This window comes from Oculina patagonica, chromosome 7, assembly GCF_052425735.1.
Source record: "Oculina patagonica isolate OP01 chromosome 7, crgOcupat, whole genome shotgun sequence".
In the NCBI taxonomy this organism is placed as follows: Eukaryota; Metazoa; Cnidaria; class Anthozoa; order Scleractinia; family Oculinidae; genus Oculina; species Oculina patagonica.
This window is the reverse complement of record NC_135764.1, coordinates 26,657,200-26,674,382: the sequence shown is the minus strand read 5'-3', so window position 1 is coordinate 26,674,382 and position 17,183 is coordinate 26,657,200. Positions and strand designations below refer to the sequence as shown.

The 17,183-nt window shown below is 40.6% G+C and overlaps 1 protein-coding gene across 1 annotated transcript in view; it reads left to right on the top strand.

The window, feature by feature from the left end:
• Positions 1–16,119, top strand: part of LOC144660428 (uncharacterized) — an 84,639-nt gene extending 68,520 nt beyond the window's left edge. Inside the window, 2 exon segments of the mRNA XM_078521042.1 lie at positions 10,592–13,385; positions 14,413–16,119. Coding sequence (XP_078377168.1) covers positions 10,592–13,385; positions 14,413–14,468 — 2,850 coding nt within the window. The 3' untranslated portion in view covers positions 14,469–16,119.
• Positions 16,120–17,183: the final 1,064 nt, after the last annotated feature.

Sequence of the window (17,183 nt, the reverse complement as noted above, 5' to 3'; positions counted from 1 at the left end):
GTTTGGGGTTTTAGCCATACCACTTTACTCTTATTGAAACATCCTTTCAACGTCACTCTCTAACAACCGACAGTTGATTCCTTTTTAAAGGTGACTGTTTTGTAGAGAGGTTCAACTGTACTTACCATTTCTTTGTGTCTTTTTGGTGTTTTAGAAAGAAAAACTGACGAAGGAGAACCCGAATGAGAACTCGAGCTACGCAAAAAGTAAGCAAGGACCCCAGGGACGCCTTCCAAGTGTAAAATAGTAGATAATAGTAGACTTCATTAGTTTCCGAAATGTCTATTGTCTGAGAAAGGCATCGTGTACATATGACTAGAGTACCTGGGAAATGAGTATAAATAATGAAATTAGGACGACAGTTTTGAAGCCAAGAATTGAGAAATGATCCAGTTGTACTTCATTGGCGAAATGATTCCCCCCAAAATTTTTGCAGACATTTTCCAGCAAAATGGGTTAGAAACTTAGGTTTGGAAAAGACGCTTTCAATTAATTGCTAGAATCATCGATTTGTTGGATAGTCTTTTGTTACTCCCGGGCACGTGAATTATACAAATTTTACGCAAGCGTTTCTCTGTTTTTAGCATTTTCATTTTGAAATGGACACCATCGTGTAATAATTGTGCGTTTGAGATGTATCACGTGATACATTTTGACTCATAACTGATAATGTGCCGGAAATGATTTTTCTTTTCAGTCTTCTTGGTAACTCAATAGATAATAAGCACTGTAGATTCTAGTTTCTACCCGGGGGGGGGGGGGAGGGGGAGGGGAGGGGAGGGGGTACTGCCATATATAGGCTATATAGGTATGTGCCGCGGGATAGGGTATGGTTTTTGAGGTTCTCGGTCCTTTAATAGGGTATCATTTTTGCTCCTTTCGGCATTGTAATCCTGGTGTGATCCTTAGATAGGGTACCTAAATTCTATTAGCTAAAATAAACGCCTTGCTTAACGAAAAAAGGGATCTTAAAACTGTACTATCCGTTCAAGTATTAGTAAAGCGATTTTATAAGGATTTGTGTTTTGCCGTGCGCGGTTAGCCGTTATTTGGGTCGTCACGGAAAGCTTCTCCTCCCCTTGAATAGGGTGTCATTTTTCGGTTTTGGGCCTTAAAAAGGGTATCAATTTTCGCTAAGTTTATCCTTAAATAGGGTCAGGGTTTATGCAGGGTTTATGAACCTTCGTGGCACACCCCTATCCGAAATTTATGGGAGTACCCCCCCCCCCCCCCCACGGGAGTTTCTAGAAGCTGTATATACGAAAGTCGTCTTTTTGAGTCAAAGTTTGAAGTATTCTTAGGAAGTGTCTTGATCAGTAATACGTTTTGTTGTTTCTAGTATATAGATGTTGTGTACATGTATAAAAGTGAATACGCGGATAACAGACTTTTTGCGTCATAGTTTATAGTATCCTTAGATTTGGTCTCAGTGTTGTTTTGGCAGAGTCTTGCTACGTATTGGAATACTGACCATGTTAACGTTTTTATAAGCATATCAATTGGTTAGGCTTTATCTCCTGACATAAAGGATCATATCTTCACAAAGGTTGAGATCAAAATCATTTATAAACAGTTTCTTAGTATAATGAATAAATAATATACAGGTTGTACAATCCTTCCGAAAGTAATCAGTTCAATTTTATTAATTCCGCTATCTTGAGTACCCACACCTGATTAGTTGAAACACACAAAATCTGTGAGTGTAATACCCTGTGTAGTCTCCGTTAAGAACAAAACGAATTCAAATTGATGTGTACGCGAACATTGGACAAGAGTTAAACGAACAAGGAGGAATGGACGAATTTTGGAAGTTTCAATACACTCACTGGTGAACGAAGTCCTAAAATACAAGGACAATCCATCAGTAAAAATGGTTAGTCATCGAATACACGCGGATGTCGTACTCAGTTCAGATGTTTTGCGAACACCCGTGCGCATTATTTGTCTAATCGTATTTATAACAAAATTCTAGATTTTAATTGGTTCTACGCGCTCCTATTTGTCGCATAATTGGCGCGCGATCACTTGGGTGCGTGTCAATCACGCGCTTAAATAGTATCTTTCTTGCTGTTTTCACACTGTTTGCACAAACAATGAATTTTCTATTGAATTTTTCACACTAAAAAAAGATTATCAAAGACTTCCCAACATCGAATTTTGTTATTGATACGATTAATTAGTAATTGGACCTCGTGTCGTACAATTTAGAGAGTAATCGTGCTCGTAACTTCTACTCTCTGAATTGTACTCCACTCAGTCCAATTACTATTACAAACCATTGAATATTTAGAAAGATGAAAATATTATACATTAAAAGTTAGATTGTGTAAGTCTTCACGAACTAAACTAGGCAGACTTTCTCATTAGCCAGTGAAGAGTCATAGCAAGACTCATCTTTACAACGCACCGATTGTTAGGTTTAAAAAGGAAGCAAGAAACTACATAGAATACAAAGTTTTCTTAGAAGACTTTTTGCGGATAGAAAATTACCTGGAAACCTGTACAAATAATTATGATAATGATGTTCTTTTAAGCAATCCTTGGGTTTCGCCAGGATAAATAAGTATCTTTATTCGCAGTAAATAGTGCTTATAAGAGTTAAGGGTAGCTCTCGCTTATCAAACGAAAGTATTTTCTTTGAAGTTCAATTTATGTTTGAAATAAAAGCTTTCTAGGCTGGGTATACACCTAATTGAAGAAAGGTTGACCCTGTGAAAAGCATAAACCATAAACGATAAGACCCAATGACATTCTGGGAAGGCAGCATTGGTTCCATTTTATTGATAATTAAGATATTTTCTTCTTTTGGGGCCTTAAGAGCGTGATTTATGCAACCTGTCATATCATAATGTTTATTGTCACAGATGGGGATGATTTTTTCTCAGATTTCCCAGGAAATATTTGGGTCGCATCGTCGCATCATGGTTTATGCTTTTCACGAGTCAACGTTTCTTCAATCGGATATATAACGCGCAGATGTACATTTTAAAGTAGCTTTGTTGTTACCGCAAAACTGCGGCAATATTGAAGAATAAACGCGTGAAGACCAAGTTCCGAGTGTCCTTATTCCAGTTGTTGCAGATCCGGTACCTGGGAACACGTGATAAGTTCCCTACCCGCAGCCAGTCGTGTGCTGAGCTTATCCACCTCCCCCACCCTTCCCAGCCAGAGTTCATTTTCCCAGTGTCAAGCGCAGTATGAGTTTTCCGTCGAAGGTCCACTGAAGAACGATTTCCAATTTTAGCGCTTCCGGTAAATCCGTTGTCACAGTAGTAGTCAGTTAGATTTTTTTGTAGTAACTGTTGTGAAGGGCCATTATCTCGAAGAGTACCTATGTTTTCTATTGAAGAATAATACCACTGAGTAACGCTTTGCTTTTATCCTGTGTGTTCATGCTTTCCTGACTTTCGACGTATTCTTCTGGCGAAAAACCGTGGGCTTTTCACTTTTGTTTCTTCTTAGGAATACCGAGAAAATTTCAAAGTAACGTTGGAATAAAAATTGTAAAAAATAGCTTTTTAGCTACGCCACGAAATGGGTTGTATGCGAGATGTATCAATCAATTCCAAAACCACCCATCCCCCCCCCCCCCCCCCGGGCATTTGACTTTTTCGAAAAATTTTGGTCAAATTGCCCGCCATGTTGGCAGTTTAGACGGCAAACGCCCCACCAGTTAGGGCTTCACAGAGCGCCAAATTCCCCACCCAACAAAGCGAAGAAAACATCGACGTTTACTTTCGCTCCGTGTAGCTTGAAGTCGCTCTTTCTAACTCTGCTTATACGTTATCTGCGAAAGGTTTCTTAAAATACCTTATTGATAACACATTAAGAAAACTCTCTTCTGACAATAAATCCACACTTTTTTCAGTAAAGGCAAAAGGATACTATAACAAAAGCAGAGGTAGAATCGTAAAAATAACACCAGTACCGTGAACATTCGTAGTCCTAGTAAAATAAAATAAAAAAATAAAAAATAAAAAATAAATGGGAATTTACAGTAGGATCTTCCACTTGGTGGCTCTTCTTGATCTCACTGATTCCAGATCGAATTGGAATTTGGAAGTGTTGGTTTTTGTGAAGGGAGGAAAACCGGAGAACCCGGAGAAAAACCCTCGGAGCAAGGACGAGAACCAACAACAAACTCAACCCACATATGGTACCGGGCCGGAATCGAACCCGGGCCACATTGGTGGGAGACGAGCGCTCTCACCACTGCGCCACCCCTGCTCCTAGTGAATGAACGGATGACGAAATCCTTTAATTTGAGACCGCTGACTCTTGTTTCTTGGATGGCCAAATGCCCGGCCTGGCGGGCGAAGTTTTGCTTCAAATTCCCGCTATACGAAGCTAACCTCGAGTCAAATGGCCGGGGTATGACCGCGGGGGGGGGGGGGGAGGGGGGGAATGGGCGGTTTTGGAATTGACTGATAAAAAACGCCGCCAATCAGCCTTGAATAAAAACTTCACTTTGATACGTCTCACGGGTCAAAAATACATGATACGCGGTTTCTGATTGGACGTATTATTTTTCTCACACCTAAAAAAAGCGGTACGCGCTATTTGATTGGTTTGCATCGGTTTACGAACAAACATTTACTTTGCGGCTTTTCAGTGAGTAAATCTCAGTACGTATATCTTAATAGAGGATATTACATGGTCGCGCGGGGATACGAGCTTTATCTTCGAGTGCTGATGGTATCTCTCAGGAGTGCGCGCAGTGAACCTGAGCCCGCGATATGGTCATTTGTCATATACACCTGAGCCTGCAATATGGTCATATGGTTAGCGGATACATTGATTTGACAACTGTCAATTGACCATAATATGGATGCCCAATATCAAAGATGTAAGATGTACTGCGAGCTGTTTGCTTTATTGTTTTTACGGGATATTTTGGGGAAAATTAACGGGATGTGGGATATATAGAAAACAGATTCCGGGATACTGACCATCAACGTTAAGGATACAAACCACAGACGTTAACGGGGATACGGGATACTCACCCCCCCCCCCCCCTCCCCACCCCCTAATGGGACCTCACTGGAGCAAGGTGATGAAAAAGCTTGAAAACTGTAATTATGCCATCGAGGTCGCCAAGAAACTCGAATTCTCGGTGGTCGGGATCGGAGGCAAAGACATCTTGGACGTGATCAAGAAGATGATATTGGGTATCCTGTACCAGACCATGCGCGCGTATACATTGGTCATCCTGCAGAAATGCGCCGAAAGCGACAAGGCAATCAAAGACGAGGAAATCATCGCGTGGGTCAACGAGAAGCTGGCAGAAAACGAGAAAGACTCCAGAATAAGCTGCTTCAAGGACACCAGCATCGCAAGCAGTCGATGTGTGATCGACCTGATCGATGGTATCAAGCCGGGCTTTATACAATACAACATGGTCACCAGTGGAGAAACAGACGAAGACAAACTGTCGAACGCCAAGTACGCCATCTCCATGGCGCGAAAAATTGGCGCCAAATTGTACGCGCTGCCCGAGGACCTGGTGGAGGTGAAGGCGAAGATGGTGCTGACTGTGTTCGCTTGTATGATGGCTGTGGATCATGCGCTGTCTGCCACAAAGTAGTGCTGTCCCGGATGTAGCTGCAGCAGAAGTAGTTTTTCATTCTTAATACCAGTTCACAAAATATTATTTCCGGCATCGCATTGAAAAAAAAAAAAACTCTTAGAGCTAAAAGACTGTTAAGGTACAAACAGGAAGTCTGTTGATATGCTCTTCTTTCGGGTTGAATTTCATTTTGGATAAGTTCAAAGGAAAGAAACTTATAACGGTTTTTCTTAAAATCAACCTGGCGATAATTTCGTTTTCCATAGAGATATTCATTCAGGGTCCTTTTTCCACCGATTGAACATGTTATGATTAATGGAAGTTCGAAGTACTCACTGGATGTGCTTTATTTGACCTCCAAGGGATGAAATAGCACTGTTGTAATGCTCATGTCCGTTTATATTGTATGCGCGGATTTTGGGAATTAAACCTTTGACCTTTCGAGCTCTTTGTACTGGCTAGTACCCTGCTTGCAATCGTCATTCTGTTGTTGATGTACAAACATACAAACGTGGCATGCTTAAACCCTGCACTTCCGTTGACTATCACATGTGCATTGGTAATGGGCTCCTGCACATGTAGGTTGCAGAGGCTTAGCAAGGATTTTTTTAATCGGGGTGGGGGCCACACTGTGTAGAACGCAGAGTGTTTTACTAAAAATGGTATCTTTTCGGATAATCAGGCTGCAGTGAACGTAGGGAGAGAAACAAGGCGTGTGAAATAGCTGCATAAACGGAGTATCTAGCCATTGATTATAAAGCAATATTTATATCGATACATTGTTTATTTCTTGGAATCGCGCGTTTTCGCCACCTGAATTATAAGGTTTGTATATTGTTGACTTAAAAAATATCCAACTATGCTTTAAATATGCTTTGTTTAACCCCTTTTTGGCTATTTTGGGACCAGGAAGAAAGCACACGCATTGTGCCTCTACCTACCCCTCTCCCCAGCTCCTAACTCTAGCAGTAATGCGTGTTGCGTGAATGACGTAATATGATAATCTGCTTTCTCAGAATGTCGGGAAACCCCCGAATAATTTCCGGTTTCACTTTCTAATCAAACTACAAGTTGAAAATTGAACTGCACTCTGAATAGCCTGATTCGCTGTGGTAAGTAGAATTCTCTTTGTCTTATACTGCTTTATCTTATCCAGTTAATACTTGCAATATTTAGTTTCATTTCGAGGTTATTAACAAAACATAAAACGGAAACTAAACGCAAATATAAGTGATCATTGCTTTAAGTTCGAGAACTGCTTGGTTCGGTAACCATATGCATGTATTATAAAAGCGGGTAATAAAATCGATCAAATCGTACAAAGAGCGTTATAATATGAACACAAATTCACGCGCCTTGATTTACAAGCGTATTACAACAGACCAAACAAGAGCTGTTCTTCTTTAGTTGCCTTATTTGTCTTTTGCAACACTTCCGTCCCTAAAGCTAAAATGCGAACTCGTTTGATGAATTATTGACAAGATTACAGTGGAAATTATTTTCAAAGCAATGGAACTTTCCTGTTTGAATGTTACAGTATATACTTGGCAAAGGGTCAAAGCACACTTCGGCGGCTGGCTTTCTTTAGTACTTTTGCATGGCGTTTCAACTTTGCTGCCTACGTACTTAATTTGCAGAATTTGCAGCATTTGCGTTCCCTCATTTGCAAATATAATAATTAGCCCCTGCTGCTTATTGGGTTTCGGTTTCATTTTGAACAGTATTAGATCGCAAAAATTCATAGAACACTGTAAGTCTTACTACTAATCGTGGCTTTCGGAGGCAAATACCTTTGAATGGGCGAAGTTAAATGTATTTTAATTCGCACCGGAAAAGATTTGCATTACTCGCGTGACTAACGTGTGAGCGCTGAAAGTTAGTAACGCGACACAAAGAAAGTCACGCAAATGAACGCTCTAGAAGCGGAAACTATGTTGAGTTATCAGGCAGCAGGCCTGCTAAAATGTTTTATCTCTTCGTTAATGTTTTGCAGCAGGTATAAAAAAAAGTCTTCTTATCGTTGACGCGTTTTGATTTTGGTTTATTCTGAACACACAACAAGAGTGGTGAGTGCAATTTTGTTTTGTCTTTGAAAAGCCTCTAGGGGGAAAGTCAATAAAGTATGTATGTATGTAATTATTGATTGATTAATTATTGTGAAATGCTACTTGGGTATTTTAGCATTAAGCACTGATTGGAACAGTACATTTTGTAATATAACTGAAGAATTGCAGGTAAGAATACTTAGTGTCACCATCTCAAATCATAATTTTAACATCTTGATGTGTGAATGCGATGTTTCTTGGAAATTGGGGAACCCCCCTAGTGTTTCCGGTTTAACTTTCTAAAACGAACTTTACTTTGTATTTGCCGTGGTAAGTAAAATAGTTCTTGTTTCGTACTGCCTTCTATCCTTTCCAGTTAATTTTTGTAAGAAATTGTTTGATTTTGAAATTATTAAAAAAATACAAAAGGGAGGTAATCGTAAATAAAAGAGATCATTTGCTCTAAGATAGAGACCTGTTTGGTTCGCAAATAGTGACGTTCAGGGTCTCTGATGAATGAATAAAGAATAACAACACACCAAAGGAGAGCAGTTCTTCTTTAGTTGGCTTTACAAAACTTGATAGATTATCAACAACATTAGCGGATTTTTTTTTCAAAGCTACAGGACTCTCATGTCTGTATGTTACTTAACGAAGGGTCGTGACACACTTCAGCAGATATTTTTCTTTTTTCATGGATATTCAACTTCGTTACCTACTCATCGATCCTCAATTTGCATTTGCTTTCCTTCCTTTGCAGATCAAGCCTCTGCTGCTTTATTGTGTTATATTTTCGGTTTCATTTTGATCAGAACTGGCAAGTACTGCTGCCGGGTCAAGAACACGGTAGGGCCTGTTTACGAACAGGTAGGGTAACCCTAGCAACATTTCTTCTTATTTTCATTGACGTGTTTACAAGGCGCTAGGGTTACCCAAGCACCTAGGGTAACCCTAGCTGAGTGCTAGGGTTACCCTAGGTTCTAGGGTAACCCTAGCGCCTTGTAAACGATCTGCTAAGGATAACTCGCCTACCCGGGACAACTTTATTTTGGCTCCAAGAAGCTAAATATGTTTAAAAATACCGACCAAAACAGCGAATTGCGACCAAGAAACATCGTGTTCATTCACAATTTGTGGTATTTTTGCACTGGAACGGAATTGTTTTCGAATAACAGCTTCTAACGACAAAATTTTACAAGGTTAACTGAAGCGTAACCGGTGTAAGTTGACCCGGGTTAGTAGGGTTACACTACCTGCGAATTTTGCTTGTAAACCCGGGCTATCTTCTAACCCTTGCTAGGGTCACCCAAGCACCTAGGGTTACCCTACCTGCTTGTAAGCAGGCCCGTACTTCAAACCGTAGTCTTTGAAGGTGAATACGTTTGAATGGCCGATGTAAATAATTCCCATTAGAACGGTTGCATCTCTCGCGCGCGTGACTAAGTTTGTTGTTAGGAAAAAACTTGAATGTTGAAAGTAGAATATAGCCACAGACAGGGACAGCTAAGGGGCCTTGGCACGAGAAACGAAGGGCTCTGGAGTCAAATGTTTTCCATTCCTAGATTCTGGGACTTCCTGTCTTCATGTATGCGGTCGTGATGTTTCTAAATAATTTGTGAGAGATTGATGGCGTTTTTACTTCCGTTCAAAATTTCTTGTCCCCAGGGCCCGTCGTTTCTCGTGCAAAGGCGAGACTGCCATCAATGATCAACGGAAAAGCAATAACCGGAAACTGAATTATAAATGCTAAGCGCTAACAACTTGTTACGCCGATTCTCTTACGCCGTTACGCGTTCGATCTACTAACAACCACGCTCAGTTCTCTAGCATGTCTGAAATTAAGAACGATTGATTTATGAACGGTAAAGCAAAACAAACCGGCCGGGAGCGAAGAGAGGCGGCTGTATTCCCCGAAAGGGGGGGGGGGGTACTCCCATAAATTTCGGATAGGGGTGTGCCGCCAAGGTTCTTAAACCCTGACCCTATTTAAGGATAAAGAAAGCGAAAATTGATACCCTTTTTAAGGCCCAAAACCGAAAAATGACACCCTATTCAAGGGGAGGAGAAGCGTTCCATGACGACCCAAATAACGGCTAACCGCGCACGGCAAGACACAAATCTCTATAAAATCGCTTTACTAATACCTGAACAGAAAATTCAGTTTTAAGATACCTTTTTGGTTTAGCTGGGCGTTTATTTTAGCTTATAGAATTTAGGTACCCTATCTAAGGATCACACCGGGAACTCATTGCCAAAAGGAGCAAAAATGATACCCTATTTAAGGACCGAGAACCTCAAAAACCATACCCTATCGGGCATTCGCAGGCTTAGCAAAACTTTTAAATTGAAGCCCACACGTGTTTGTATAGCGAACATCGAATCGGATTGTCTGACATGCACGTCCGAAATTCATGTTATTCATTTTAATAATAATCATAATTGCTTACTCATGAACGGGGAAGAAAAGCAGGAAAAAAAGCAGGTCCCTTCTTTCTTATGTAGGGGCGATAGGGGAAGGACAGGGTTTCGAAATATTCGGAAGTTACATTCCATTTCTTACTTAATTCTACATTACACCTCCATTCTGTTTCGTTCAATGTTTGTTCAATTTCCTTTCTTATTTGTCACAGGGCTAACCCAGCAGGACGCCATGGTCAACTTAGATAACGTTTTCAAGTCATTCTTCGTAGGCATAGGCCTAATTGTCGCAAGATTTCTTCTCAACACCGATCGTGGTCTAAAAGCCATCGAGCTGTGCAAGGAATGTTTAATTCTCCTAACTGATATTAAAGAGGTAGAAGAACAGTGTGTCAAACTATTGAACGCGAGAATCTATAAAACAATGTTCGATGCATACTGTCTTATCGGTGATTATACAAACGCAACAAAATACGGCATGAAACTTCTTGTGGTTTTTCGCGATTCGGGTGAACGAGCCAAAGAAGCTAACTTTACCCTTGTACTGGCAAATATATTTAAGCAACAGTGTAAGTATGTAGAGGCAAAAGAACTGTATGAGAGAGCAATCAATATAATGAAAGAAACTTGTGATAGAAAAGGAGAAGCAACAGCTAATGGAGAACGTGGAACTATGTCTTATTATCTTGGGGAATACGACACGGCTAAAGAGTATATGGAGAAAGCACTTGCGATCAGAATGGAAATTGGTGACAGAAAAGGACAAGCAACAGCTTACGGAAACCTAGGAACTGTGTTTCTATCTCTTGGTGAATATGCTAAAGCTCAAGAATACATCGAGAAAGCACTTGTGATCAGAATGGAAATTGGTGACAGAAAAGGGCAAGCAGCAGATTACGGAAACCTAGGAACTGTGTTTAATTCTCTTGGTGAATATGCGAAAGCTCGCGAATACATCCAGAAAGCACTTGCGATCAGAATGGAAATTGGTGACAGAAATGGGCAAGCAGCAGATTACGGAAACCTAGGAAGTGTGTTTAATTCTCTTGGTGAATATTCTAAAGCCCAAGAATACCATGAGAAAGCACTTGCGATTAGAATGGAAATTGGTGACAGAGAAGGACAAGCAGCAGACTACGGAAACCTAGGAACTGTGTTTATATCTCTTGGTGAATATGCGAAAGCTCGCGAATACATCAAGAAAGGACTTGCGATCAGAATGGAAATTGGTGACAGAAAAGGGCAAGCAGCAGATTACGGAAACCTAGGAACTGTGTTTAAATCTCTTGGTGAATATGCGAAAGCTCGCGAATACATCCAGAAAGCACTTGCGATCAGAATGGAAATTGGTGACAGAAAAGGGCAAGCAGCAGATTACGGAAACCTAGGAAGTGTGTTTATATCTCTTGGTGAATATGCCAAAGCTCAAGAATACATCCAGAAAGCACTTGCGATCAGAATGGAAATTGGTGACAGAAAAGGGCAAGCAGCAGACTACGGAAACCTAGGAAGAGTGTTTAATTCTCTTGGTGAATATGCCAAAGCTCAAGAATACATCCAGAAAGCACTTGCGATCAGAATGGAAATTGGTGACAGAAAAGGACAAGCAGCAGACTACGGAAACCTAGGAACTGTGTTTATATCTCTTGGTGAATATGCCAAAGCTCAAGAATACATCCAGAAAGCACTTGCGATCAGAATGGAAATTGGTGACAGAGAAGGACAAGCAGCCGATTACGGAAACCTAGGAACTGTGTTTCTTTCCCTCGGTGAATATGCGCAAGCTAAAAGGAATCTTGAGAAGTCCCTTTCAATATGTAAAGATATTGGAGACGGTGTGAAGGAGTGTGAATGTTATAACTGCCTATTTTATGTGGAGCTATCCCAAGAAAAAATACAGGAATTAAACTATCTGTATCAGAGTGTCAGAAAACGGGAAGAGTTGCGAGATTTCCTTGAAGGCAACGATCAGTTTAAGATATCATTTTCCGATGTTCACCATTTTTCCTACCGGAAATTTAGTGATTTCTTTTGTGCTTTCGGGAGGCCTAACGATGCCCTTTGCGTTGAAGAAATGGGACGGGCTAGAGCGCTAGCGGACTTAATGGCAGCTAAGTACTCTCTTGAAAGCAAACAAATCGCAGCTTTTCCGCATTTATGGATTGAAAACATTATGGAAAAAGAAAGGAACTGCACTTGTCTGTACATTACTTATCACGGTCACGATGTACTCGTTTGGGTTCTCAAAGCAACCAGGGTTATTTTTTTACGAAGAATCGAAGTAAACGAAGAGATTGTTGGTGCCGAATCAGTACCTAGTTTGGATGATTTTTTTGCTAAACGTTTCCGCAGCTTTGGTGTTCTACCTGAAGAGAATTGCGAAGACCGATCTTTAAATGAAATTGAGCCAAAGTTGGAGTCTTCACAAGAAGAGAGCATTGTATCTTTGCGACTTGTTGAAGAGGACGACGAAGAAAGTCAAGGTACCGAATCCAGCCTTTCTTTGTGTTACCGAATGGTTATCGGTCCTGTGGTTGATTTACTTGAGGGGCCCGAAATCATTATCGTTCCTGATCGCTTCTTGAACCAAGTTCCATTTGCAGCGTTAAGTGATGAAGGCGGCAAGTATTTATCAGAGTCTTTCAGGATCCGCATCGTTCCTTCTTTGATAACTCTCAAGCTCATCCAGAACAGTCCAGCAGACTATCACAGTCAAACGGGTGCACTGATAGTGGGTAATCCTACAGTTGGTCTGGTGTTTTACAAGGGACGTCTTGAAAACTTCACGCCATTGCCTTGTGCCAGAAAGGAAGCGGAGATGGTTGGACGACTGCTGGGCGCTCAGCCTCTGTTAGGCGAGTGCGCGACAAAGCGGGCTGTACTTGATGTGATAAGTTCAGTGAGTTTGATACACATTGCTGCACATGGTAATGCTGAAAGAGGAGAGATTGCCCTTGCACCAACTGTACGGGTTGCTGGTAGGGCTCCTCAAGACGTCGACTACCTATTGACGATGTCTGACATTTCAAAAGTTCAACTACGAGCGAAACTGGTGGTACTTAGCTGCTGTCATAGTGGTCGTGGACAGATTAGAGCCGAGGGAGTTGTTGGAATCGCACGGGCGTTCCTAGGATCCGGTGCACGCTCGGTACTTGTGGCATTGTGGGCCCTTGGGGACAGTGCAACAGAGCAACTCATGAATAATTTTTACGAGCATCTTGCTCATGGAGAAAGTGCCAGTGAATCTCTTCACGAGTCCATGAAGTGGATGAGAGATAACGGCTTTCCCAAGATTGCCGACTGGGCACCGTTTGTGCTGATTGGAGATAACGTGACATTTGATTTTGGAAAAGAAAGTAAGTGTTTTTATTATGTATTCTTATTTACAGTACACCAAGTACGAGGTAAATCAAAATTTTAAACGATGTCCATCTTATTACTTGCGAAGGGGTCAGATTATCAAAATTCGGTTGAGTCTGTGGCAATTTTGATCGCGAAGCAAAGCTTCCGAGATTGATGAGAGGCGGCTGTATTTGCAGCATAGAAAAATGATTTTAAATTGGCTGCTGTATGCCGATCAGGGAATAATTTGTGCTTTAGCTAAATAATTTTGACTCAATTTGAGGTTACTGTGAAATCTTCTTTTAGTCCCTCTCTCAAATAAAGTTTCATCTGAAATTTTGCAATTTTTGAAGACCTTGCCCCTCTCCAAGAAGATCCCTTACCTACATGTTAGACCATGACAACATATGAACAGGGAGACAAGATAACTGTACACCGTTAGTTAAGATATTCTTCCACCTGATTTACCTAATATTGTTGCTACAGTATTTTGTGCGCATCCAAAGGGCACTTATACATGAAAAGGTCCCTTGATTCATTTTATACTGATGTATCGTAACTGATACATGGATAAAAATAGGCCCTCTCTTTTTTAAGCCCTTGTAAGGTCTAACAAAGAAATTAAGCCTGGGAGCCTAATTGAGCTTTTACAGTAATTGATCATGACTCGCGGATACAACGGTCAGGATTTTTTCGTCTTCATAGTGCGCTGATTATGCACTTTACTCGGCATGCACTAAAAGCTAAAACGAATGAAACGAACCGAAACCACCGAATCGAGCAAAACCCATTACCATTATTGAGAACTGACCGTAAACAGACTAACCTTAGTGTTGTCCAGGCTAACAGGAGTGGTATTTAGGCTAACTGGTGTGCAAGGGTTTCGTTTGGGATTTTAGTACATACCTCTTTACTCTTATTGAAACATCCTTTCAACGTACACTCTGTAACAACCGAGAGTTGATTCCTTTTTAAAGGTGACTGTTTTGTAGAGAGGTTCAACTGTACTTACCATTTCTTTGTGTCTCTTTGGTGTTTTAGAAAGAAAAACTGACGAAGGAGAACCCGAAGGTAAACTCGAGCCACACAAAAAGTAAGCAAGGACCTGAGGAACTTCTTGCAAGTGTAAAATAGTAGATAATAGTAGACTTCATTAGTTTCCGAAATGTCTATTGTCTGAGAAAGGCATCGTGTACATAATTACTAGGGTGCCTGGAAAATGAGCATAATGAAATTAGGATGACAGTTTTAAAGCCGATGACTTATTAACAGCCAGCTGAGAAATGATCCAGTAGTGCTTCATTGGCGTTATAATTCTCCAAGAATTTTCTGCAGTCATTTCCCAACAAAATGACCTGGCCTTAAAAGGGTCCGCCGCTCGTGGTTAGAAACTTAGTTTTGGAAAAGACGCTTTCAGTTAATTTCTACAATCATCGATTTGTTGGATAGTCTTTGTTATTGCAGGGCACGTGAATTTTTCAAATTTCACGGAAGCATTTCTCTTTTTAGCATTTTTATTTTGAAATGGACATCATCGTGTAATAATTATGCTTTTGAGATGTATCGTGATACATTTCGACTTATAACTGCTGCCGAAAATAGATAATAATAAGTGTAGATTCTAGTTTCTAGACGCTGTATATACGAAATGCATCTTATTAAGTCAAAATTTAAAGAAGTCGTAGATAGTTTCTCGATAGTAAATAAGTTGGGTGGTTTCTAGTATATAGATGTTGTATACATTTACAAGAGTGAATATGCAGATAACCGACTTTTTGAGTCATTGTTTATAGTAGCCTTAGATATGGTCTGTTGTTTTGGTAAAGTCTTGCTACGTATTGAAATACTGACCAAGTTCTTATAAGCATACCGAATTCTAGGAACTTATCTCCTGACATGAAGGATCATATCTTCAGGAAGGTTGAGGTCAAAATCATTTATAAGCAGTTTCTTACCATATGAATTAATAATTTACAGGTTGTACAATCCTTCGGAGAGTAATTCCAATTTTATTAATTCCGCTACCCTGAGTACTCACACCTGATTAGTTAAAACAGGCACAATCTCTGGGCGTTTTACCTTGTGTAGTCCCCGTTAAGAACAGAACGAATTAAAATTGACGTGTACGCGAACATTGGACAAGAGTTAAACGAATGAGGAGGAATGGACGAATTTTGGAAGTTTCAATACACTCACTGGTAAAAGAGCTCCTAAAATACAAAGACAATCTATCAGTAAAAATGGTTAGTCATCGAATACACGCGGATGTCTTACTCGGTTAAGATGTTTTGCGAACAGCCGTGTGCATTATTTGTCAAACCATTAAATGCTCAGGAAGGTAAACATATTATACATTAAAAGCTAGATTGATTAGTCTTCTCGACCTAAACTAGGCAGACTTTCTCATCAGCCAGTGATCAGTCATAACAAGACTCATCTTTACAACGCACAGTTTTGCGTTTAGAAATTACCTGGAAACCTGTACAAATAATTATCGTAATGATGTTCTTATGAGCAAACCTTAGGTTTCGCCCCAAAATAAGTGTCTTTATTGGCAGTAAATAGTGCTGATAAAAATGAAGGTTAGTTCTCGCTCACCAAACGAAAGTATTTTCTTTGAAGTTCAATTTATGTTTGAAATAGAAGCTTTCTAGGCTGAGTATATAACGCGCAGATGTACATTTTAAAGTAGCTTTGTTGTAACTGCAAACTGAATTTTCAAAAAGATTGAAGAATAAAGGCCAGACGACCAAATTCCGAGTGTCCTGATTCCAGTTGCTGCAAATCCGGTACCTGGGAACATCTGTCAAACTCCTCAATCGCTGCCAATCGTGTGCTGAGCTTATTCCACCTCCCCCACCCCTCCCAGCCAGAGGTTATTTTCCCAGTGTCAAGCACAATGAGTTTTCCGCTGAAGGTCCATTGAAGAACGATTTCCAATTTTAGCGTTCTCGGTAAATCCGTTGTCACAGTAGTAGTCAGTTTTTTATTCTTTGTAGTAACTGTTGTGATGGGCCATTAGCTCGAAGAGCCCCTAAGTTTTCTGTTGAAGAATAATAGCACTGATTAACAACTATTCGTCACTGCTAGTGGTGGATAGATATGCTCATATGGTCAGCGGATACATTGATTTGACAACTGTTACCATAACACGGATGTCCAATACAGTGAAACCTCGATATAACGAAGAGCCAAGGGACTGCCAAAATGTGTTCGCTATATCGAGGTTTCGTTTTATCGAGGTTCTTTTCCATAAATTTTGCTATTACTGGGACGGAAAATATCGTTCGTTATATCGAGGACTTCGTTATGTAGAGGTTCGTTAAATCGAGGTTTTACTGTATCAAAGATGTAAGTTGAGTACTGCGAGCCGTTTGGTCAAAAATGATATCACACGTGTAGATATTATCACTCCATCGGCGGGAAAGCACTTTTATCGTTTTACGTGATATTTGGTGGAAAATTAACGGGATGCGAAATATATAGAAGACAGATTCCGAGATACCGAACATCAAAGTTAGGGATACAAAGCACAGACATTAATGGGGATAAGGGATACGGGTCGCAAGCAGTCGATGTGTGATCGATCTGATTGATGGTATCAAGCCCGGGTTTCTACAATACAACATGGTCACCAGTGGAGAAACAGACGAAGACAAACTGTTGAACGCCAAGTACGCCATCTCTATGGCGCGAAAAATTGGCGCCAAATTGTACGCGCTGCCCGAGGACCTGGTGGAGGTGAAGGCGAAGATGGTGCTGAGTAGTGGTGTAAGCCACTCTAGACCCATTTGCCTCGCTTTCATGTTGCA